The 25438-nt window shown below is 42.9% G+C and overlaps 1 protein-coding gene across 2 annotated transcripts in view; it reads right to left on the reverse strand.

Annotated features, from left to right (window-relative positions):
* Nucleotides 1-3400: 3400 nt before the first annotated feature.
* The window catches only part of KDSR (3-ketodihydrosphingosine reductase), a 55018-nt gene continuing 32980 nt past the window's right edge, over nt 3401-25438 (reverse strand). For both annotated transcript variants that reach the window (XM_069730649.1, XM_069730650.1), the window contains 4 exons: nt 24846-24929; nt 22608-22691; nt 11814-11915; nt 3401-3781 (listed from right to left, as the gene is read on the reverse strand). In XM_069730649.1, coding sequence (XP_069586750.1) covers nt 3662-3781; nt 11814-11915; nt 22608-22691; nt 24846-24929 — 390 coding nt within the window. In that variant the 3' untranslated portion in view covers nt 3401-3661. The remainder of the gene's footprint in view (nt 3782-11813; nt 11916-22607; nt 22692-24845; nt 24930-25438) is intronic.

Below are 25438 nucleotides of genomic sequence, written 5' to 3' on the forward strand. Positions count from 1 at the left end.
AACCCTTCATTTCAACCAAGCAATGTTCTCTTTTAGGTAATTACAAACTTTTTAAAAAGGCATTTGCGCTTTGTTATTGCACTTCACGAGACATATCAGTAAGGAAAACTGTCAAACACTAGTCATGTATTATGCAATACTATCAAAAATTTAAAATACTGATTGTAGTTGAAATTTCCTGAATTATCCAACATCTATGAATCGTTAAAAACAAATAACATTTAAAACGTACTCTATAGTCATCAATGTTGTCTGACAGTCCTGGGGTACCACTTTGGTATTTGGATGGTGCATAGAGGTAGAAAGCTATCTAAGGGTATGTTCAAACTGCATCTCGTTCTGTCATTTTTTTGAGGGGGCGCATGCTGAAAAAAACCCCAAAAAAACAAAAACAACAAATGGGATAAACGTTAACAAAAAGATTAAAAAAAAAAAAATAATGGTTATATTAATTTTTATATAGGAAAGCCATTTGCTGTTCATGAGTTTAGGCTTTCAAAACATCTTTTAAATGCTTCAGACTTTCAAAGACGTCCAGTGTTTAAAATAAAGCAACACGCACATTATTCTGGAATTTTACGTTACGACGTTCAATTGTTCCGTTACAGAAGTCAATGGTAAGGCTAAAAAGACACCGGGACGTTTTGTCAGGAATCTTTAAAAGTTATATTTTTTTCATTGATTAATGGATTTAAAAAAAAAAAAAAGCATTAAAAAAAAAGTCAGTAAGACGAGCAAAAAGAAAAGAAAAAAAAAAGCTGCAATTTCTGCATGGTCTTCAACTTGAAAAAAAAAAAATGGCATTTTTGACTACTGGAGGAAAAAAAAAAATTACCTGAAAAAAAAAAAAAGGTAGTGTAAACATACCCTAATAGATTAATACTATTGCATAATAATGAAATACGTGAAAGTCTGTAAGAGAGAAAGCCTTGTCTAAAACATTTCAACTACAGAAAATTGGACTAATTAGTCAACCCCTTCTCAATTGCTATAGGTTTCCCAGCCTAAAACCACTCCTGTCCGGTGCCAAAGCCATTCCAGCAATGTCAGCACCTGTGTTCTAGGGTGCGCAGGATATTATGACACGTGAGCCTTGCAACCAATCAGTAGCCGCTTCACTCACACCTTTTAGGCAAGGGATGTGGAACCTCAGGCCCCAGGGCCATTTACGGCCCTCAATGACCTTTTATCAGGCCCCCCAAGCAGATTCTCAGGGACAGCATTCTCGGGCAAGGAGCTGTATTTTGATTGCCGCAAGCTCATTAACCCCCGGAGCTTTTTTTTTTTTTTTTTTTTATTTCCCTCTCCCCTTCTTTCCAGAGCCATAACTTTTATTTTTCTGTCAATATGGCCATGTGAGGGCTTATTTATTGCGGGACGAGTTGGAATTTTTTGCATCTCCTGTAACAGAAAAAGGGAAAAAAATTCCAAGTCCGATGAAATTGCAAAAAGAGTGCAATCCCACACTGATTTTGTTTGGATTTTTTGCTAGGTTTCCTAAATGCTAAAACTGACCTGCCATTATGATTTTCAAGGTCATTATGAGGTCATAGACACCAAACATGTCTAGGTTCTCTTTTATTCAAGAGGTAAAAAAAAAAATCCAAACAATTGCTAAAAAAACCAAAACAAAAAATTGCGCAGCTTTCTGATACCCGTAGTGTCTCCATTTTTCGTGATCTCGGGTTGGTGCAGGCTAATCTTTTGCGTGCTGAGCTGATGTTTTTAATTATACCACTTTTGTGCAGAAACATTCTTTTGATTGCATTAAAATGCAATGACGGTCAATGTCGTGGTGACCAAATAAACGTAATTTTGGCGTTTTGATTCTTTCTTCTAGTTACGCCATTTAGCGAACAGGTAATCTTTTTTTATTGATCGGGCAACTCTGAAAGCGGCGATACCAAATATGTGTAGGTTTGAATTTTTTTAATGGTTTTATTTTGATTTAGGCGAAGGGGAGGGGGGGGTGATTTTAACTTTTATTTTTCTATATGTTTAAACACTTAATTTTGGCATGCTTCAATAGTCTCCTTAGGAGGTTAGAAGCATGCACTACTCGATAGCCTCTGCTACATAGAGGTGATGCACAGATCACCTCTAAGCAGCAGAATTACAGGCTTGCTATGAGCGCCGACCACAGGGTGGCGCTCATAGCAATCTGCCATCAACAACCATAGAGGTCTTGAGACCTCTGGTTGTAATGGAAATGCACCGTTGACCACCGATCATGTGACAGGGGGTCAGCGGTGCGCGTACTCGCTTGGCATTTAACTAGTTAATGGGCGTGGGCGGATCATGATTCCACTCGCGCCCATGTCAGCTGTTGAAAACAGCTGACATGTCGCGGCTTTGAGGTGGGCTCACCGCATCCAAAGTGGTGGATACTGTCAGCTGATGTACTATCCCATCAGCTGTCAGAAAGGGGTTAATTTCTTCTTGCTCTGTTAGCATACACACGCAGCGTTCACTACTGAACACTAAAGGGCATGCAATAAAAGATTACGTCCTGAAACCAGTGCCAGAGTCAGGATGTACTTTGTGGGCGGAGTTTATAAATATCCAAACGGCCCTTCGCTGAGAGGAAAAAAAAAAAAAAAAAAAAGATTCCCCACCCTTGTTTTAGGCAAAATGGACACCCGGAAGTAGTAAGCGCTGTGGCTGCTCTTTGACTTCCTGTCTAGGTTACTTACATTCGAAGAAGGTGAGAGTGCAGCAACCGCTGAATGGTTGCAGTACTCGTGCAGCATAACATCATGCGAACCTTGGGATATCAGGCTCCGACATCACTGGAACGGAGCCGGTACCTGAGGAGAATACAGGCCTTTTTTTAAACAAGTGAAATATAGCAATTTAGAAGGGGACGTCCTAAAAGTTAATGACCCCTTTAAGAACTTCAAATACACCAATTCTTCAATCATATAAAACTAAGAATTTATGTAGAGTCAATGTTAAATTTTTTTTTTAAATTAGACCATTTTCCACATGAAAGACCTTGCCCGCGACATACATAGATAACAGATTCTAGAAATATCTTTGTGAGGCACGAGAGGGTAGACAAGCCATAGCATCATTTACAGTTAGGTCCATATATACTTAAGGAGCTGAAACTCCTAAACCCTTCATCCCATTTTAATGTGGATATCCTCAAGTAAAAGCTGAAAGTCTGAACTTCAACTGCATCTGAATTGTTTTGTTTAAAATTCATTGTGGTAATTTCTATAACCAAAATTCGAAAAATGTTGTCTCTGTCCAAATATATATGGACCTAACTGTATATTTTTAACACCAGAAATGTGTCTGGTCTACAAGATGCCAATCTGGCTACTACAGAAAAGCTAGCCGTTTACAGGAAAAAAAAAAAATAGTGCATCAAATAGAGTGGAGGGATGCAAACATATTAAATAAGTAGCATAGTATGCACCATCTCCAGTTTATTCATTTTTCTTTTGAGACAAAAAAGTCATTCGAAGTGTAAAGGACTTTCAAGGCAGTTTGCATAGTATCATGCTGGTTGCCAGCAAACATTATCAATATGCACGTTCATGATCTTTGTACATATAAGTGTCACGCTGGAAAGTTGATGAAGTGAAAGGGTAGGATTTTCATCAGGTCATGTGCTCTTTAGCAGCAAGCATATGCAGTTCTTGGCATGTAATGGTCAGTCCGTTTTCTCTTCTTTCTTACAGCACTCCCTTTGCATCATGCAGCGGCGGACAATGCTGTCAAAACTTCCAAGGTAAAACAACGCAATTGTTCGAAAGAGTCCCATTGTGACAACCTGTAAGGATGAGGCAGTTTATTAGTAATTAGGTCTGGGCAAATTACAAGTTTACTTGCATTCAAACGCTCTTGTATATTATATTCAATATTGGCATGTGGTGTTCCACTGCCCATACAGGATCACACTAGTCTAGACCAATGAAAACATATCTGTGCTGGAGTCCAATAAAGGACTAACTACCTTCTGCTCCATACTTTCACAATGCAGTGATTGTCCGGTACAAGAACCGTGCCTGCTGCGTTGTAGAGAAGATATTGTGCTTCTCCAGCTGGTAGATTCTACAGATCATAGCCTCAACACCCAATGAGTATGACAGAGGGAGAGGACTCCACCTGTCAGCCCATCAGTACTTATGTGTTACCATGGTCTGGTATTCAATATCATCTATAAAAAAGGTCAAACAAACAATCAACACTTAACGAACAGCGCAGTATTTATATCGGACAGCTGCCACACTTAAGCCACGTCCTCTGAGAAAGCGACATCGACGCAAAACGCGTGTTGGGGAACGGTAGCTGAAGTTCAGGCAGGCCTGACCGATACAATGGGTAAATACTCCTCATACTTGTCACACTTTAAATATGTATATCGTTCAACTCAAATTCGCTGGCACTTCTCCATAGATAGTGGACTATTGCCGCATTATTGGACCTTTGTCCCACCATTACTTAACAGAGTACTAACTCAATTTAGGAGCACCAGTTGATATACATGTCTCATGAATTTCCAATATTAGATAAAATTTCTTAGGTGTGCGCATTTGTTATTATGTCCTGACCCATTCTACAGCTCCTTTTTTTCACCCAATGATCGTATCACATTGTACTCCTAAATCTTATATTATGTATTTTTGATTGTAACTTAATAAAAACGTTCATAGTTTTAGCATATTTTGACTAAGATTCTCCTTGCTTAGTATATTATGATGGGTTGCTAACTATATGGGTACACTAGTATTAGTAATACTAATCCTTTCTGTGTTTTTCCACAGCAACTAAATCCAGTCTTAATATGGACTACAAAGCCCGCAAACAGACGTGGACGACAATTAAAAGATTTTTTTTGTGATGATCCCACGGCATCACTGACTGAAGGTGGCAGAGATACTCAGCTTTTTAGAAAGCTAAAAGAAATGCTAAACAAACGCACAAGAACCTGGTGGAATCGAGCCTTTTTAAACAAATATTTAGAAAGGGGCTTAATAGCGACTTAGGATCCAGGTCTTCACCTCTTTCGAGATTGATGATCAACTCTTGAGAAAAATGGGAAGACATGGCAAACAATTGTTCCAGGGGATTCATGGAGCTATTGGCACAGATGAATCTATCAACACTAGATGAAAGACAAAGAAATAGAGGAAGTTCAAACTAAGCTAAAAAAAAGACCTATCCAGTAAAGCCAAAAAAATTCAGCATGACATAGGGGGATCAATAATCAATTTCCACTTACGAGGTGCGATCCAAAAGTAATGATAATCGGTTATTTCTATTGCACACAGAAATTAAAATAAAATATGTTTTCTTCTCTCTTAGGTACCCACTAGTCCAGGAAAAAAAAAATTACTTAAATAGACCACGATTCCCGGGAGCTACATTCATTTGAATATGAACTGCCGAGGAGTGAACATCAAAATGGAAAAAAACGAGCTCAGAGCTGTCATCAAATACCACTGCTTGAAAAAAATGACTACCAAAGACACACAGCGACTTGGTGGAAACATTGGGGGACTCTTCTCCTCCATATTCCACAGTTGCACGCTGGGCCAAGGAATTTAAGCTGGGAAGAACATCGACGGAAAATTAACATCGTGAAGGACGCCCATCCACGTCCCTCAATGGAGATAACGTGAAAAAAGTTGAAGAAGTTGTATTGGCAGATCGAAGAGTGACTATCAGGCATGTAGCTGAGGTCACAGGGATCTCAAATGGCAGTATTCAAAGAATCCTTGCAAAAGAATTGCATATGAGAAAGGTCTCCGCGCGTTGGGTGCCAAAAATGTTAACCGACGAACAAAAGAAGAAACGAGTTGACATTTCAATAGCAAATCTCGAAAAGTTCCAAGCAGACAAGGAAAATTTTTTGTCACGTTTTTTGACCATGGACGAGACCTGGATCCAACACTTTGATCCCGAAACTAAACAACAATCGATGACATGGAAACGAGCTGACGAACCGACGCCGAAGAAATTCAAAGTGTCAAGCTCAGCAGGGAAGGTTATGGCGTCTGTTTTTTGGGACGCTGAAGGAATTATTATGGTGGACTATTTGGGGAAGGGAGCCACTATTACGGGCTCCTACTACGCAGAACAAATAAGAAGATTGCGGGAGGCTATCAAGGAGAAAAGGTGCGGCAAACTGCGGGCTGGAGTGTTGTTTCACCAAGATAACGCGCCGGCTCACAAAGCTGCTGTTGCCATGGCTACCATTCAAGAAGCGGGCTTTGAACTGGTGGAACACCCCCCCTATTCACCAGATCTAGCCCCCCAGTGACTTTTCTCTTTCCTCGGCTCAAGGAACACCTCCGGGGCAAGAAATTTGACGACAATAGCGACGTGATAACCGCTGTTGGGGATTTTTTTTTGAGGGTCAAGATCAAGAATTTTTTTCGAAGGGAATTCTAAGTTTAGAAAAGAGATGGACTAAATGTATAGACTTGTTAGGAGACTATGTAGAAAAATAAATTTATTTTTTTGACTATATTCATTGTGTTTAGTATTGGTTATCATTACTTTTGGATCGCCCCTCGTATAGTTCTTACTTCAAAGGGCACCAGTCAGTCAACTTGTGCTGCCCAGACCACAGGCAGCCTGAATCAGGGACTGGCTGCACAAGTGCACCCAGGAATGATTTTCTCTGAAACGCTTGAGAGTTTACACTACACTAGTCCGGTGTCTGGCAGACTTCTCCAAGCGTAACTCTAGTTGATTGACTGGATTCTCATAAGTGTGTAAGAGACCTGTCAATCACCTGGAGCGATTATGGAAGAAGATGGCTGAGGAAAACTCCTGACAAACTCCACCTAGGACATCAAATTTAACCCCTTTGTGCCGCAGCCCATTTTCATTTTTGTGCTGGTTTTTGGCGCCCCTTCTTCCAAGAGCCATAACTTTATTTTCCAGTCAATATGGCTTTGTGAGGTATTGTTTTTTTGCGGGACAAGTTGTACTTTTGATCGACACCATTGGTTTTACCATATCATGCACTCAAAAACGGGAAAAAAAAATTCCAAATGCTAAAACTGACCTGCCATTATGATTCTCCAGGTCATTATGAGTTCATAGACACCAAACATGCCTAGATTCTTTTTTATTTAAGTGGTGAATTTTGTGTTTGTTAAAAAAAAAAAAAAAAAAATTGCATAATTTTCCGAGACCCGTAGAGACTGCATTTTTCATTATCTCTGGTTGTGAGGGCTTATTTTTTGCGTGCCAAGCTGATGATTTTTTGATCGCCCGTTATTGCATTTTAACCCCTTCATGACCCAGCCTATTTTGACCTTAAAGACCTTGCCGTTTTTTGCAATTCTGACCAGTGTCCCTTTATGAGGTAATAACTCAGGAACGCTTCAATGGATCCTAGCGGTTCTGAGATTGTTTTTTCGTGACAAATTGGGCTTCATGTTAGTGGTAAATTTAGGCCAATAAATTCTGTGTTTATTTGTGATAAAAACGGAAATTTGGCGAAAATTTTGCAATTTTCACATTTTGAATTTTTATTCTGTTAAACCAGAGAGTTATGTGACACAAAATAGTTAATAAATAACATTTCCCACACATCTACTTTACATCAGCACAATTTTGGAAACAACATTTTTTTTTGCTAGGAAGTTATAAGGGTTAAAATTTGACCAGCGATTTCTCATTTTTACAACGAAATTTACAAAACCATTTTTTTAGGGACCACCTCACATTTGAAGTCAGTTTGAGGGGTCTATATGGCTGAAAATACCCAAAAGTGACACCATTCTAAAAACTGCACCCCTCAAGGTGCACAAAACCACATTCAAGAAGTTTATTAACCCTTCAGGTGCTTCACAGCAGCAGAAGCAACATGGAAGGAAAAAAATGAACATTTAACTTTTTAGTCACAAAAATGATTTTTCAGCAACAATTTTTTTATTTTCCCAATGGTAAAAGGAGAAACTGAACAACGAAAGTTGTTGTCCAATTTGTCCTGAGTACGCCGATACCTCATATGTGGGGGTAAACCACTGTTTGGGCGCACGGCAAGGCTTGGAAGGGAAGGAGCGCCATTTGACTTTTTGAATACAAGATTGGCTGGAATCAATGGTGGCGCCATGTTGCGTTTGGAGACCCCCTGATGTGCCTAAACAGTGGAAACCCCTCAATTCTGATGCCAACACACCCCTAACCCTTATCCCAACTGTAGCCGTAACCCTAATCACAACCCTAACCCCAACACACCCCTAACCACAACCCTAACCCCAACACACCCCTAACCCTAACCCTAATTCCAACCCAACCCTAAGGCTATGTGCCAACGTTGCGGATTTGTGTGAGATATTTCCGCACCATTTTTGAAAAATCCGCGGGTAAAAGGCACTGCGTTTTACCTGCGGATGTACCGCAGATTGCCAGTGTTTTTTGTGCGGATTTCACCTGTGGATTCCTATTGAGGAACAGGTGTAAAACGCTGCGGAATCCGCACAAAGAATTGACATGCTGCGGAAAATACAACGCAGCGTTTCCGCATGGTATTTTCCGCACCATGGGCACAGCGTATTTGGTTTTCCATATGTTTACATGGTACTGTAAACCTGATGGAACACTGCTGCGGATCCGCAGCCAAACCCGCACCATGTGCACATAGCCTAATTCTAAAGGTATGTGCACACGCTGCGGAAAACGCTGCGCATCCGCAGCAGTTTCCCATGAGTTTACAGTTCAATGTAAACCTATGGGAAACAAAAATCGCTGTACACATGCTGCAGAAAAACTGCACGGAAACGCAGCGGTTTACATTCCGCAGCATGTCTCTTCTTTCTGCGGATTCCGCAGCGGTTTTACAACTGCTCCAATAGAAAATCGCAGTTGTAAAACCGCAGTGAAATGCGCAGAAAAACCGCGGTAAATCCACAGCGGTTTAGCACTGCGGATTTATCAAATCCTCTGCGGAAAAATCCGCAGAGGACCAGAATACGTGTGCACATCCCGAACACTAACCCTACCCCTATCCCCTACTACTTACCCGAACCTTAGTGGAAAAAAAAAAAAAAAATCTTTATTTTTTTTATTGTCCCTACCTATGGGGGTGACAAAGGGGGGGGGGGGGGGGCGCATTTACTATTTTTTTTATTTTGATCACTGAGATATAACCTATCAGTGATCAAAATTCACTCTGGAACGAATCTGCCAGTCGGCAGATTCGGCGGGCGCACTGCACATGCGCCCGCCATTTTGGAAGATGGCGGCGCCCAGGAAAGAAGACGGACAAACCCCGGGAGGCTCGGTAAGTATTGGGGGGGGGTCTAAGATCAGGGCACGGGGGGAGCGTCGGAGCAAGGGGGGGTGGATCGAAACACGGGGGGTGGATCGGAGCACGGGGGGGGGGGGGGGATCGGAGTGCGGGGGGTGTGATTGGAGCGGACAGGAGGACGGGGGAGCGGAGCACAGGACGGAGGGGGGCGGAGCACAGATCGGAGGGCTGGAGGGGGGGGGGGGTGTTGGGGGCGATCGGTGGGGTGGGGGCACAAGTGTTTCCAGCCATGGCCGATGATATTGCAGCATCGGCCATGGCTGGATTGTAATATTTCACCAGTTTTTTAGGTGAAATATTACAAATCGCTCTGATTGGTTGTTGAAAGTGAAACTGCCAATCAGAGCGGTCAGAACTACCACTCCCCCTGTCCCTGCAGATCGGGTGAGATGGGAGTTAAACCTTTCACCCGATCTGCAGGGACGCGATCATTCTGTGACACAGCATATGCGTCACAGGTCGGATTGGCACGACTTTCATGACGCATACGCTGTGTCACAGGTCAGGAAGGGGTTAATGAAATGTTGCGGCAACCAAAAAAAAAAAAAACCCGTAATTCTGGCGTTTTGACTTTTTTTTTCTTGTTATGCTGTTTGGCAATCGGTTAATTTTTTTTTTTTCCTTTGCTTTTTTTTTTTTTTTTTTAAAACTTTTGGCATGCTTCAATAGCCTCCAGGGGAGACTAGAAGCTGCCATAACCTGATCGCCTCTGCTACACACAGGCAATGATCACATCGCCTGTATGTAGCAGAATTGCCGACTTGCTATGAGTACCGACCATCAGGCGGTGCTCATAGCAATCCGGCATTGACAGCCATAGAGATCTGCAGAAGACCTCTGGTTGTCATGCCAACCCCTCGGTCACGTGATGGGGGTCACCGATGGATGGATTTCCGGCGCCATTTCAGGAACTGCATGTTAAATGCAGCTGTCAATGTTCCATGCACATGTCCGCTGTTCAAAACAGCGGACAAGTGCTGGGAAAGATGTGGGCTCGCCGCAAGAGCCCACATCAAAGGGGGAGACATGATGTGCACAGTACATGTATGGCGCATGTCGTGAAGGCGTTAAATATAGACTCCTCAGCAGTTCTAAAGCATATTATCAAATCTAAATCTGTAAAAAAAATATCAACAGCATAAAGAAACATTGTTGCCCCAGCACATTGGGGACAAAAGTGAGCCAAAAGTGAGCCAATTTAAAAGAAATGGGGAGTGGCTGTATGTATGCAGAATAAATGGGGAAGCCTGGAAAAAATATGGGACTCTCCATGAGTTTTATCCCTGAATGTGAGACAAAGATCTCAATTATTCCTGATTCGCAGGGTGTAGAGAACCCCACAAGTACTATGGAAATGGCTTGAGAACAGATGCAAAGTGCACTGAAGATAAGCAGATCTAAATGAAGGTTATGGTCTTGTGGGGCATTGCAATACCTCAGGAGAGAGGCAACAGGATTAATTTATAGAACATAAGGAGCCATGAAATCCTGAAGTGGGGTTGTTGGGCTATGTTTTGGAATTAACAGGTACAGCTTCAGAACAACTGGCTACTGTGAAAACACTTTCTCAAACCAGGAAAATAATTACGAAACATTGGTCACAGGAAGAGCCACCTAGATTAGTGAAAATAAATTCACTAAACATGAATATACAGCCTGAAAGGAAGATCTATATGAAGAGAGAAGCCTGTAGCAAGTTTGAAAATTAGTGGAAGACATGACTAAAATGTCCTGTCAGTGTTTCACAGAATCTGACAAGACCAAAAAGGCTGTAAAGGGGAAATTAATATATACCGGTGGATGGAGGGGAAAAAAAAAAATGTATAGAAAATGGCTGTGCTACTATAAGTGTGGTGTGAAGCAAGAAAAGAGTGTAAAGCTCAACCCACGGGTGTTGATCAGTTGCTATGACAGCCGGTAGTCTGTTGAAGTCCAGTTCAGAAAAGTTCGATCAAAATATAAAATGAATCCAATCAGCAGACATCGGAAAAAAATAAATAAAAAAAGGATGTTCGAAGATCAAAATTTCAAACCTATCAATGTCACTAATAAAAGTGTTGTCTAATCATGTAATAAGCCCTCAAACAGCTCCACCGGCTGAGAAATGAAAACGCTATGGGTTTTGAAAAAAGCCAAGTTTTTTTTTATTCACTACTAAAACTATTAAAACTCCCTTTCCCCACAAAAAAAAACCAACATTACACAAGTTTTGTTACTGCTGTAATCTTACTGATGAGGAGGATCATACTGCCAGGTAATGTTTACAACAAATGTACCCTGTGAAAAAAAAATGTAAAAAATAAAAAAAAAAAAAAATCAATAAAAAATTATGGCTCTTGGAAAAAGGGAAGGAAAAAAAAACAACCCAAACGCTGAAACTGTCCATGTTGGAAAGGGGGTTGAACAACTCAAAATGGGGGGGGGGGGGGGGTCGCTACTGATTGTTTTTCCACTATCAGTTATCAGTATAGCAATTTTATTTTATTATGCAGATTGCCTAGCTAACTAGAAAAACAACCACATGGTGTCTTACTTGCTGCAGGCCCTCTGTTATGGTGGTGACAGGTGACATGCCACATGTCAGCGATGACAGCATATAACCATCTGAACCAACAGAACTGTTGAAGTTACCTTGCTGCAGATAGATTCACAAAAAGGAAAAAAAAAAAAAAATGTTAGTCGTCAGTTCACACCTCAGGTACTTTATGTACATAAATTGAAAACAAACCAAAATAAAAATGCAGCTGTACAATTTCTTATGGTAGTTTGTGTAATTATTATTATTTATTGTTATAGCGCCATTTATTCCATGGCGCTTTACATGTGAGGAGGGGTATACATAATGAAAACAAGTTCAATAATCTTAAACAATACAAGTCATAACTGGTACAGGGGGAGTGAGGACCCTGCCCGCGAGGACTCAATCTACAAGGGATGGGTGAGAATACAGTAGGTGAGGATAGAGCTGGTCATGCAGCGGTTTGGTCGATCGGTGGTTACTGCAGGTTGTAGGCTTGTCGGAAGAGGTGGGTCTTCAGGTTCTTTTTGAAGGTTTCAATGGTAGGCGAGAGTCTGATGTGTTGTGGTAGAGGGTTCCAGAGTAGGGGTGATAAGCGAGAGAAATCTTGTATACGATTGTGGGAAGAGGAGATAAGAGGAGAGTAGAGAAGGAGATCTTGTGAGGATCGGAGGTTGCGTGTAGGTAAGTACCGGGAGACGAGGTCACAGATGTATGGAGGAGACAGGTTGTGGATGGCTTTGTACGTCATGGTTAGGGTTTTGTACTGGAGTCTTTGGGCAATGGGGAGCCATTGAAGGGATTGACAGAGGGGAGAGGCCGGGGAATAGCGGGTGGACAGGTGGATTAGTCGGGCAGCAGAGTTTAGAATAAATTGGAGGTGTGCGAGAGTGTTAGAGGGGAGGCCACAGAGCAGGAGGTTGCAGTAGTCAAGGCGAGAGATGAGGGCATGGACTAGGGTTTTTGCAGATTCTTGGTTGAGGAATGAACGGATTCGTGAAATATTTTTGAGTTGAAGTCGGCAGGAAGTGGAAAGGGCTTGGATATGTGGTTTGAAGGAGCGATCAGCGTCAAGGATTACAAAGGCAGCGAGCTTGTGGGACTGGGGAGAGTGGGCAGCCATTTACTGTAATGGATAGGTTCGTTGGGGGGGTGGGTGGGGGGGGGGGGGGAGGTCGCGTGAGATGGGGGAAAGATGATGAATTCTGTTTTGTCCATGTTAAGTTTGAGAAATCTAGCGGAGAAGAAGGATGAAATAGTGGACAGACATTGAGGGATTCTGGTTCGTAGGGGGGTGATATCTGGTCCAGAGATGTAGATCTGTGTGTCATCAGCATAGATACTGAAAGCCATGAGATTCTATGAGCTGTCCCAGGCCAAAGGTGTAAATGGAGAAGAGCAGGGGCCCAAGGACTGAACCTTGTGGAACTCCGACAGCTAGGGGGCGAGGTGAGGAGGTGGTGTGTGAGTGGGAGACGCTGAATGTTCGGTCTGTTAGGTATGAAGAGATCCAGGATAGGGCCAAGTCTGTGATGCCAAGGGATGAGAGGGTCTGTAATAATAGGGAATGGTCCACTGTGTCAAAGGCAGCCGACAGGTCGAGGAGGAGGAGGAGGACAGAGTAGCTTGCTCTTGGCGGTTAAGAGATCATTGGTGACCTTAGTTAGGTCACACCACAATCTGGTGTGACCGGAAGCCAGATTGTAAGCGGTCAAAGAGGGAGCAAGAAGAGAGATGGGAGGACAGTTCAAGGTAAACGTGTTGTTCCAGTAGTTTGGAGGCATAAGGGAGAAGTGATATAGGGCGATAGCTAGATACAGAGGATGGGTCAAGAGAGGGGTTTTGAGGACAGGTGTGATGGAGGCATGTTTAAAGCTTGAGGGGAAAACACCAGTTGTTAGTGATAGGTTGAAGAGATGGGTTAGGGTTGGGATGAAGACTGTGGTGAGGTTTGGGATGAGGTGGGATGGGAGCGGGTCAAGTGCACAGGTGGTGAGATGCGATATTGAGAGTAGAGTGGAGAGTTGATCTTCTGTAATGGTGGAGAAGTTGGTTTTGGAGGTGGAGGGCTGGGAATTTGGGAGGAAGGGCTCTGGGGGTTGTTGACCAAAACGGTCTCTGATACTATCAATCTTCTGCTTGAAAAATGAGGCAAAGTCTTCAGCGGAGATAAGTGGGGAGGGAGGAGGTGCTCAGGGACGGAGGAGAGAATTGAAGATGTTTAATAACTGTTTAGGGTTGTGAGAGAGGAATTGAGAGATGAGAAGTAGGTTTGTTTAGCTGTGGCAAGTGTGGTCTTGAAAGTAGTGAGGGACTGTTTGAATGCGATAAAGTGCTAGTTGGAGTGGGATCTTTTCCATCTGCGCTCAGCAGCCCTGGAAACTCGCCTCAGTTCTTTTGTCAGGCTGGTGTGCCAGGGCTGTCTGTTGATTTTGCGAGCTTTGGTATGTGTAAGAGGGGCAGCAGATTCCAAAGCTATTGTGGTGTTATATAGAGCGTCAGCGTCATCTGCATTGTGTATGGAACTTATGTATGTGAGAGGGAGGAGGGATTCAGAGAATGAGTGTAGGTCAAGGTGTTTAAGATTTCTGCGAGGGTGTGAAAGTTTGTGGGGTGGGGATTGTAGACATGGAGTGGAGAGAGATGAGAATGTGAGAAGGTTGTGGTCAGAGAGTGGAAGAGGTGAGTTAGAAAGGTTAGATAGGGAGCAGAGGCGGGTGAAGATGAGGTCCAGTGTGTGACCATCTTTGTGAGTGGCTACAGAAGACCATTGAGTGAGGCCGAAGGAGGAAGTGAGAGCTAGAAATTTAGTGGCAGTTGAGAGGGAAGTGTCAATGGGGATGTTGAAGTCGCCCATGATGATAGTGGGGATGTCCGCAGAAAGGAAATGAAGTAGCCAGTTGGTGAAGTGGTCAAAAAAGGTGGTGGCTGTCTCTGGGGGATGGTAAATGACAGTCAGTTGGAGGTTGGAGGGGGAGTAGATGCGCACAGAGTGCACCTCAAAGGAAGGGAGGGTAACAGAGGGTGGCAGTGGGATTGGGGTGAAGAAGCAGTTATCTGACAGGAGAAAACCAACTCATCCGCCATGCTTGCTGCTGGAGCAGGGTGTGTGAGAAAGGTGGAAGCCACCGTAAGAGTGCAGCAGGGGAGGCTGTGTCAGAAGGGGTGAGCCAGGTTTCGGTGATGGCGAGGAAGGCAAGTTTGGTAGTAACAAAAAGATCATGGATGTAGGAAAGGTTGTTGCAGACAGAGCGAGCGTTCCACAGAGCTCCTGTTAGTGGGACTGGGGAAGTGGGGGCCGGGGGAATAGGTATAAGGTTAGAGAGGTTACGGAAGGTTGTGATTGAGCGTGGATGGGAGGTAGAAATGACTGTGGGAATATGGTGAAGAGGACCAGGATTTGGAGAGATATCACCAGCAGTGAGAAGGAGCAGAGAAAGTGTTAGCAGGTGGGAGCAGGAGAGGGCATGAGGGGGCTGCCTGTGCTTTGAGACAGAGGATTGTATGTTAAAGAACTGTTCTGCGGAGGAGGTGAGATGGATGGGGATGATTGAAGAGGAGATGAACAGTTCTTTACTTGCTGTGGGGATTGGGGGAGGTAGCAGAAAGTGAAGGATTATAGGGGTGAAAGTGAAAACAAACAGAGACATTGTTTACGGTGACTGTGTCCAGTTACCTTCAGGTTCAATTCAGGTTTTAATTCTACTGTAATCCACACTTTTAGGACACACTTCTAGGAATCACAGCAGACTAAAGTCATTGCAGACTTTGGCTATATAATATATGGAAAACTAAGTGCGTTCAGGTGTGAAGCAGAGAGGAGTTGTCTCTGCTCATCTTGGTCAGAGAATTAAGAGTGGACCAGATGCATACAATCAAGCCTGAGTAAACAAGGTCAAATATCACAGGGTAAGCTGGGGTTAGCTGAAAGGCATACCATGAGAATGCTAGAAGCAGAGGGAAGTCTATGTGCAAAGCTGGGTGATGTACTATGTGCACTTCATAGACAGACAGCACCAGAGCTGGGTTGATGAACATACCTGTTGGAATCCTACAGTAAGGCAATAAGACTGAATTAGTCCCTGCAGCCTTCACTGCCAAGAGTATACTGAACACTATAATAAAAGCCTTGTGCCCCTTTACACTGTACGGCCACTAAGGTGTCCAGTGTTTGCAGCAGTCCTTCCCACATTGAGCCCTGTAGCTTATGAAGTGACAGGTCTGCTGTATGGTCTTGCCATGCTCTGAAGGCTACAGGCTTCTGCTATGGTCTAGTAGGTAACATCAGGTTGTCTGAAACTGCACTATAGGTAAGCAAAATTTAGCAGATTTAAAGTTACACGATAGCCAACAGCACCTGAATGTAAGAGCCCTTTCGAAGCAACATGTATCAGATTAAAAAAAAAAAAACTAAAATAAAAAAGATGAGACTAATAAAAGCACCATAAACAAAAAGGTATATTTCAACTGCAATCCACTTCTCCTGCGTAGCACTGTCAGACGTTTTGCAGGGTCTGAAACGACAGGCTGCCTTTAATTTGTAACACCACACACACAAATTGTGTTTTAGTGGGAAGTTTATTGGATGTGTTGAAATAAGGATCCAAGGGGTAACTTGCGTAGAGTGACATGTCAAACCTGACATGCAACGTTGGGGAGACTTAAGCCTTACACAATGCCCCTCGGGAATATGAAAATTCTCTCTTCAGAGAGGAATTTTAAGTGGCACTAGAGTTTATTTATTAAACATTGCTTATATAGCGCTATCATATTCTTCAGTGCTTTACAGACATAATAATAATTTTTATTTATATAGCGCCAACATATTCCGCAGCGCTTTACAGTTTAACAGCTTCACACACAACAGTCATAAGTAACAATGTTAACAATACAATAATTAAAGCAAAATAAGACGACCCTGCTCATGAGAGCTTACAATCTACAATGAGGTGGGGAGATACAAAGTCCAGGTGTGTATTTACAATGATGGTCCAGCCATCTTCAGGGAGTGGGGGGGATAGATGGAAGTAGTGAATGGGCTACACACAAACAAAATAACTGATTAGGGAACATGATAGGCCGCTCTGAACAAATGTATTTTGAGGAAGCGCCTAAAACTATGCAAATTGTGGATGGTCCTAATTTCTTGGGGTAGAGGATTCTAGAGGATTGGCGCAGCACTGGAGAAGTCTTGTAGTCGGGAGTGGGAGGTACAGATTAGTGCAGAGGTTAGTCGAAAGTCATTTGCAGAGCGAAGAGGTCGGTTAGGCAGATAGGCAGAAATGAGGGAGGAGATGTAAGCGGGTGCTGCACTGTGGAGAGCTTTGTGGGTGAGAACAAGTACATTGAATTGTATCCTGTAATGAATGGGCAGCCAGTGTAATGACTGGCGAACAGCGGACACGTTTGAGTAACGATTAGGTAGATAGACGACCCTGGCTGCTGCATTAAGGATAGACTGGAGAGGGGAAAGTCGAGTGAGGGGGAGGCCAATTAATAGAGCGTTGCAGTAGTCCAGGCGGGAGTGGATCAGGGCGACCGTGAGGGTTTTTGTTGTTTCTATGGTGAGAAAAGGGTGGATTCTAGAGATGTTCTTTAGGTGTAAGCAGCATGAGCGGGCAAGAGATTGTATACGGGATGTGAAGGAGAGATCGGAGTCAAACATAACACCCAGACAGCGCGCCTGCTGCCGGGGTGTTATTATGGTGCCACCCACGGAGAGGGAAACGTCAGGTTTAGGGAGGTTAGTAGATGGTGGGAGCAGAAGAAGTTCAGTTTTGGAGAGGTTGAGTTTCAGATAGAGAGCGGACATGATGTCAGAGACTGCGGACAGAGTCTGTGGTGTTCTGTAGTACAGCAGGAGTAAGGCCAGGGGATGACGTATATAGTTGTGTGTCGTCGGCATAAAGATGGTACTGAAAGCCAAATCTGCTAATGGTCTGTCCAATTGGGGCCATGTAGAGGGAGAAGAGAAGGGGGCCAAGGACTGAGCCCTGGGGTAACCGGACAGTGAGAGGAGATGAAGTGGAGCCAGAGAACAGAACACCGAAGGAGCGGTCAGAAAGATAGGAGGAGAACCAGGAGAGAGCAGTGTCCTTAATGCCAAGTGACTGGAGCCTAGAGAGTAAGAGGGTGGTCAACAGTGTCGAAAGCTGCAGAAAGATCGAGAAGAATGAGCAGAGTGGTCACCGTTACATTTTGCTGTCAGAAGGTCCTTGGTCACTTTGATGAGTGCAGTTTCTGTCGAGTGCAGGGGGCGGAAGCCGGACTGTGAAGGGTCTAGGAGGGAGTGAATGGAGAGGTAACGGGTAAGGCGGGAGTAGACTAGGCGCTCCAAGAGTTTAGAGATGAAGGGGAGATTTGAGACCGGTCTGTAGTTTGTGCAGGATGAGTCGAGGGTGGGTTTCTTTAGTAATGGAGTAATGATAGAGTGTTTGAAGGAGGAGAGGAAAATGCCAGAGGAGAGGGAGAGATTAAAGATTGTAGTTTGGCGAGTTGTGACGGCTGGAGAGAGAGACTGGATGAGATGAGAGGGAATGGGGTCGGTAGAGCATGTAGTCGGACGAGAAGAAGAGAGGAGCCTGGAGACTTCTTCCGTGTTGGGATCAAATGCAGAGAGTGAGCCAGGGGAGATGCAGGGAGGGATGGGAGTCACTGAACTTTGTGTCTGGGAGCGGATTTCCTGACGGATATTGTCTATTTTCTCTATAAAGTGGGAGGCCAGGTCATTAGCACAAATGCCTGTGATAGAGGCTTGAGCTTTTGGCCTGAGGAGGGAGTGAGAAGGTGTCAAAAAGTTTCTTGGGGTTGTTGGATAGGTCTGTTTGGCAATGTGAAGGGCAGAGTTATAGGTTTTTAACATAAATTTGAAATGTATGAAGTCTTCTGGTGTGCGAATTTTCCTCCATAAGCGTTCAGCACTCCTAGAGCATCGCTGGAGAAATCAGGTTTGTGATGTGAGCCAGGGCTGTTTTACTCTGTGTTTGGAGGTTGAGGGTGAGGGGAGCTACTTTGTCTAGGGTGCTTCTAAGAGTGTCATTGTAGTGATGTACCACCAGATCAGGACAGGAAAAAGAGGAGATTGGGGACAGTGATGAGTGTAAGGAGTCTGAAAGTGTATGAGGGTTAATGGCTTGTAGATTTCTGACTGAATGGTAGGTAGGAGGGTGCTGGGGCGAGCGAGGATTTGTGAGCATGAAGGAGAGAATGTTGTGGTCAGAGGGGAAGCGGTGAGTTATTTAGGTAGGAGATTGAACACAGCCGGACAAAGACCAGGTCAAGGGTGTTACCGTCCTTGTGTGTCTCAGAGGTTGAGAGCGGTGAGAGGCCAAGCGAAGTGGTTAGTGATAGAAGCTGGGATGCAGATGTAGAAGTGGGGTTGTTTATGGGGATGTTGAAGTCTCCTAGGATAAAGTTTGAGAGTTCTGAGGACATGAAGTGCGGCAGCCAGGCAGAGAAATGGTCCAGGAAGTGGGTGGGTGAGCCTGGGGGGCCAGTATATGACCGCTATTCTGAGGGAGAGGGGACAGAAGAGCCTGATGGTGTGGACCTCAAAAGAAGGGAATGAGAGTGATGGAGTTGGTGGGATGACCTGGAAGGTGCATTGTGGGGAGAGGAGTATGCCAACTCCACCACCAGGTCTGTTTGTGGGTCTCGAGGAATGGGAGAATTGAAGGCCACCATGGAAAATGGCAGCAGGGGAGACCGTGTCAAAATCCTGGATCCAGGTTTCAGTGAGGGCCAATAGATTTAGAGAGTTGTTCAGAAAGTAGTTGTGCAGGAAAGGAAGCTTGTTACATACAGACCGTGGATTCCAAAGGGCACAATTAAAAGGAGGAGATGAGGGAGTGAGTAATATTAAGGTTAGAATGGTTTTGATGTGAGGTAGGGTAGCAGTTGAGGTTGTGGGATGGTGGACCAGGGTTGGGGGAGATGTCTCCTGAAATCAGTAGGAGTAGGAAGATAAAAAGCAAGAATTTTTTGGAATTTTAAGAAGTTTTTTTGTGCAGTGTGTTTTGGCAAGATGGACTGAGGTTTTTCAGGAAAGATTATCATCGCTGTCCCCAATGGGGCTCACAATCTAGATTCCCTATCAGTATGTCTTTGGAGTGTGAGAGGAAACAGGACAACCAAAGAAATACTGATAGGGAGTTTAGATTGTGAGCCCCAACGGGGGCAGCGATGATAATGTGTGCAACTTGTAAAGCGCTGCAGCATATGTTAGCGCTATATAAAAATAAAGATTATTATTATTAACCCAGAGGAAACCCACACAAACACGGGGAGAACATACAAGTGCTTCTCAATAAATTAGAATATCAAAAAGTTAATTTCAGTTCTTCAATGAGACCTTATGGGGTTAAGGTCAGGCGAGTTTGCTGGCCAAACAAGTACAGTGATACGGTTGTTTTTAAACCAGGTATTGGTACTTTTGGCAGTGTGAACAGGTTCCAAGTCCTGCAGGAGAATGACATTTCCATCTCCAAAAAGCGTGTCGGTAGAGGGAAGCATGAAGTGCTCTAAAACTTCATGGTAGACAGCTGTGCTGACTTTGGTCTTAATAAAACACAGAGGACCTACACCAGCAGATGACATGGCTCCCAAAACCATCACTGATTGTGGAAACTTCACACTAGACCTCAAGCAGCGTGGATTGTGTGCCTCTCCACTCTTCCTCCAGACTCTGGGACCTTGGTTTTCAAATGAAATGCAAAATTTACTTTCATCTGAAAACACCTTGGACTACTGAGCAACAGTCCAGTTCTTTTTCTCCTTGGCCCAGGTAAGACGCTTCTGACATTATCTATTGGTCATGACTGGCTTGACACAAGGGATGCAACACTTGTAGCTCATGTCCTGGATATGTCTGTGGTGGTTCTTGAAGCAATGACTCCAGCAGCAGTCCACGGCTTGTGAATCTCCCCCAAATTTTTGAATGGTCTTTTCTTAATCCTTTCAAGGCTACGGTTATCCAGTTGCTTGTGCACCTTTGTCAACCACACTTTTTCCTTCCACTCAACTTTCTATTAACCCCTTCATGACCTTGGGATTTTCCACTTTTCCGTGTTTGTTTTTTGCTCCCCTCCTTTCCAGAGCCATAACTTTTTTATTTTCCCATCAATATGGCCATGTGAGGGCTTATTTTTTGTGGGATGAGTTTTACTTTTGAATGACATCATTGGTTTTACCATGTCATGTACTAGAAAACGGGAAAAAATTCCAAGTGCGGTGAAATTGCAAAAAAAGTGCAATCCCACACTTGTTGTTTGTTTGGCTATTTTGCTAGGTTCACTAAATGCTAAAACTGAGCAGCCATTATCATTCTTCAGGTCATTACGAGTTCATAGACACCAAACATGTCTAGGTTCTTAAGTGGTGAAAAAAAACTCCAATATTTGCAAAAAAAAAAAAAAAAAGGCGCCATTTTCCGATACCTGTAGCGTCTCCATTTTTCATGATCTGGGGTTGGGTGAGGGCTTATTTTTTGCGTGCCGAGTTGATGTTTTCAATGATACCATTTTGGTGCAGATACATTCTTTTGATCGCCTGTTCTTACATTTTAATGCAATGTCGTGGCGACCAAAAAACGTAATTCAGGCGTTTCTAATTTTTTTTCTCGCTACGCTGTTTAGCGATCAGGCTATTTTTTTTTATTGATAGTTCGGCGATTCTGAACGCACCAATACCAAGTATGTGTATATTTGTTTTTTTATTTTATTTTCAATGGGGCGATTTAAACTTTTATATATATTTTTTTTATTTTTTTTTTATTTTTCTTTACTGTTGCCATGCTGCAATAGCCTCCATGGGAGGCTAGAAGCTGGCATAGCCTGATCGACTCTGCTACATAGCAGCGATCATCAGATCGCTCCTATGTAGCTTAATTACAGGCTTGCTATGAGCGCCGACCACAGGGTGGAGCTCACAGCAAGCCGGCATCAACAACCATAAAGATCTCAAGGAGACCTCAGGTTGTCATGCCGACGCATCGCTGACCCCTGATCATGTGACGGGAGTCGGCGATGTGCTCATTTCCGGCCCGAAGCGGTAGTTAAATGCCGCTGTCAGCGTTCAGCTAGTTAATAGCGGTGGGTGGATCGCGATTCCACCAGTCGCTATTGCGGGCACATGTCAGCTGTTCAAAACAGCTGACATGTCCCGGCTTTGATGCTGACTCACTGCGGAAGCCCACATCAAAGCAGGGGATCTGACCTTAGACGTACTATCCCGTCCAAGGTCAGAAAGGGGTTAATATGCTTGAATACAGCACTCTGTTAACAGCCAGCTTCTTTAGCAATGAACTTTTGTGGCTTACCCTCCCTGTGGAGTGTGTCAATGATTGCCTTCTGGACATCTCTCAATTCAGAAGTCTTCCCCATGATTGTGGAGCCTACTGACAAAGACTTAGGGACCTTTTTAAACACTTAGGAAACCTTTGCAGGTGGTTTTATTAATTACTCTAAATTTACGGAGATAATGACTTTTGGGTTTTCATTGGCTGTAAGCCATAATCATCAACAAAGAAAAATAAACACTTGAAATACATCACTGTTCGTAATAACTATATAATATGAGTAACTTTTTGTATTGAAGAACTGAAAAATTAACTTTTTGATGATGTTCTAATTTAGTGAGAAGAACTTGTAAAAACTACTTGCAGATGTTTTCCTTGGTGGGACATGAACCCAGGACCCCAGTGCTGCAAGGCTACAGTGCTAACCACTGAGCCACCATGCTGAGTTCTAGTCCTCTTCCTCTCTGATATGAGGATAGTTTCTTTCTATGAGCACATATACAACACATACTTACTACAGCATCCTTAACGATTACTTTGGCAACTTGATCAGCTTGGCAAAGGCTTGAAGTCTCCGAAATCAGTTTAGTTTCCAAGGGCTAAAGGAAGGAAAAGACACCGTAAACTTAATAAAAAAAAAAAAAAACAAACAAAACAAACCACCCCAAATAAAAAAAAAAAAATATAATATAATATATATGGACCTAACTGTATATTATATTTGGACAGAGACAACATTTTTCTAATTTTGGTTATAGACATTACCACAATGAATTTTAAACAAAACAATTCAGATGCAGTTGAAGTTCAGACTTTCAGCTTTCATTTCAGGGTATCCACATTAAAATTGGATGAAGGGTTTAGGAGTTTCAGCTCCTTAACATGTGTCACCCTGTTTTTAAAGGGACCAAAAGTAATTGGACAATTGACTCTAAGGCTATTTCATGGACAGGTGTGGGCAATCCCTTCGTTATGTCCTTCTTAATTAAGCAGATAAAAGGCCTGGAGTTGATTTGAGGTGTGGTGCTTGCATTTGAAAGGTTTTGCTGTGCAGTAAACATGCGGTCAAAGGAGCTCTCCATGCAGGTGACACATGCCATCCTAAAGCTGCGAAAAACAGAAAAAGCCCATCCGAGAAATTGCTACAATATTAGGAGTGGCAAAATCTACAGTTTGGTCCATCCTGAGAAAGAAAGAAAGCACTGGTGAACTCATCAATGCAAAAAGACCTGGGCGCCCACGGAAGAGAACAGTGGTGGATGATCGCAGAATAATCTCTATGGTGAAGAGAAACCCCTTCACAACAGCCAACCAAGTGACCAACACTCTCCTGGAGGTCGGCGTATCAATATCCAAATCTACCATAATGAGAAGACTGCATGAAAGTAAATACAGAGGGTTCACTGCACGGTGCAAGCCACTCATAAGCATCAAGAATAAAAAGGCTAGACTGGACTTTCTTAAAAAAAATCTAAAAAAGCCAGCACAGTTCTGGAAGAACATTCTTTGGACAGATGAAACCAAGATCAACCTCTACCAGAATGATGGAAAGAGAAAAGTATGGCTAAGGCATGGTACAGCTCATCATCCAAAGCATACCTCATCATCTGTAAAACACGGCGGAGGCATGTGGTGGCTTGGGCATGCATGGCTGCCAGTGGCACTGGGTCACTAGTGTTTATTGATGATGTGACACAGGACAGAAGCAGCCAAATGAATTCTGAGGTATTCAGAGCCATACTATGTGCTCAGATCCAGCCAAGTGCAGCCAAACTGATTGGTTGTCGTTTCATACTACAGATGGGCAATGACCCAAAACAAAGCCAAAGCAACCCAGGGGTTTATTAAAGCAAAGAAGTGGAATATTCTTGAATGGCCAAGTTAGCCAACTAATCTCAACCCAATTGAGCATGCATTTCACTTGTTAAAGACTAAACTTCAGACAGAAAGGCCCACAAACAAACAGCAACTGAAAACCACGGCAGTGAAGGCCTGGCAGAGCATAAAAAAGGAGGAAACACAGCGTCTGGTGATGTCCATGAGTTCAAGACTTCAGGCAGTCATTGCCAGGAAAGGGTTTTCAACCAAGTACTAGAAATGAACATTTTATTTAAAATTATTTAATCTGTCCAATTACTTTTGGTCCCTTTAAAAACAGGGTGGCACATGTTAAGGAGCTGAAACTCCTAAACCCTTCATCCAATTTTAATGTGGATACCCTCAAATGAAAGCTGAAAATCTGAACTTCAACTGAATCTGAATTGTTTTGTTTAAAATTCATTGTGGTAAGGTCTATAACCAAAATTAGAAAAATGTTGTCTCTGTCCAAATATATATGGACCTAACTGTATATTATTATTTTTAGACTAAAGAAAAATAGTTTACATGAGACTATATGCAAATAGAGATTGCTAAAGGGCTCAGGACAGGTATGGTACATTTACTAAACCAGGATTGGTTTCAAACTTGTATGCAATTGGTGTTTTTTTTTTTTTTTTGGGGGGATACAAATATTTTTTCTTTTAGGATTCTCAAATAATAATTGCTGGTTTTATTTTCGGACGGTGAGTGCCTCCCTCCTTTCTTTTTTTTGGACCTGCCTGTTAGTGCCTAAGCACATTTTTTCTAAAGTTCCAGATATCCTCTTTAACTAGCTTACACTGCTATAGGCAGCGTAGACACTGAGCTTCTGCTTTATGGAACATTTAAACAAAACGTTTACTGCAATAAATGTACATACACGAACAGCTTACCTTAGATTTATTTTCTTCTGCAAACCCAGGCGTATCAGTATCCGGAGGATAAGCAACAGTCACATAAACATTATATGGTTTGACCTGGAAATAAATATTACAGTTATTTAACTCCTTAAGGACCAAGCTTGTTTGCATGAACAACCTCACCAGTTTTTTGTAAATCTGGCATGTGTAAATATTTCAGAGAATAACGCCAGAGATCTTTTGCACATGTAAGCAAATATATATATTTTTTTTAGGCTATGTGCACACGTTTAGGATTTCTCGCAGAAAATTCCTGAGAAAAACCGGACATTTTCAGCAAGAAATCCGCAAAAAAAAAAATTGCATGCGTTTTTGCCGCGTTTTTTTCCAGACACTTCCCAATGCATTTTGTAGTGGGAAATCCGCAAAAAACCCCGCAAAATTAATGAACATGCTGCGGTTTTTACCGCGATGGGTTTTTTCACGGAAAAAAACGCATCATGAGCACAAAACATGCAGAATTCATTCTAATTGATGGGATGCTTATTGTATGCATTTTTTTTGTGCGGTTTTATAGCGTTTTTATTGGGAAAAACCGCAAAAAAAAAAGCAACGTGTGCACACAG

The sequence above is a fragment of the Ranitomeya imitator genome, chromosome 6 (genome assembly GCF_032444005.1).
Source record: "Ranitomeya imitator isolate aRanImi1 chromosome 6, aRanImi1.pri, whole genome shotgun sequence".
Taxonomy (NCBI): domain Eukaryota; kingdom Metazoa; phylum Chordata; class Amphibia; order Anura; family Dendrobatidae; genus Ranitomeya; species Ranitomeya imitator.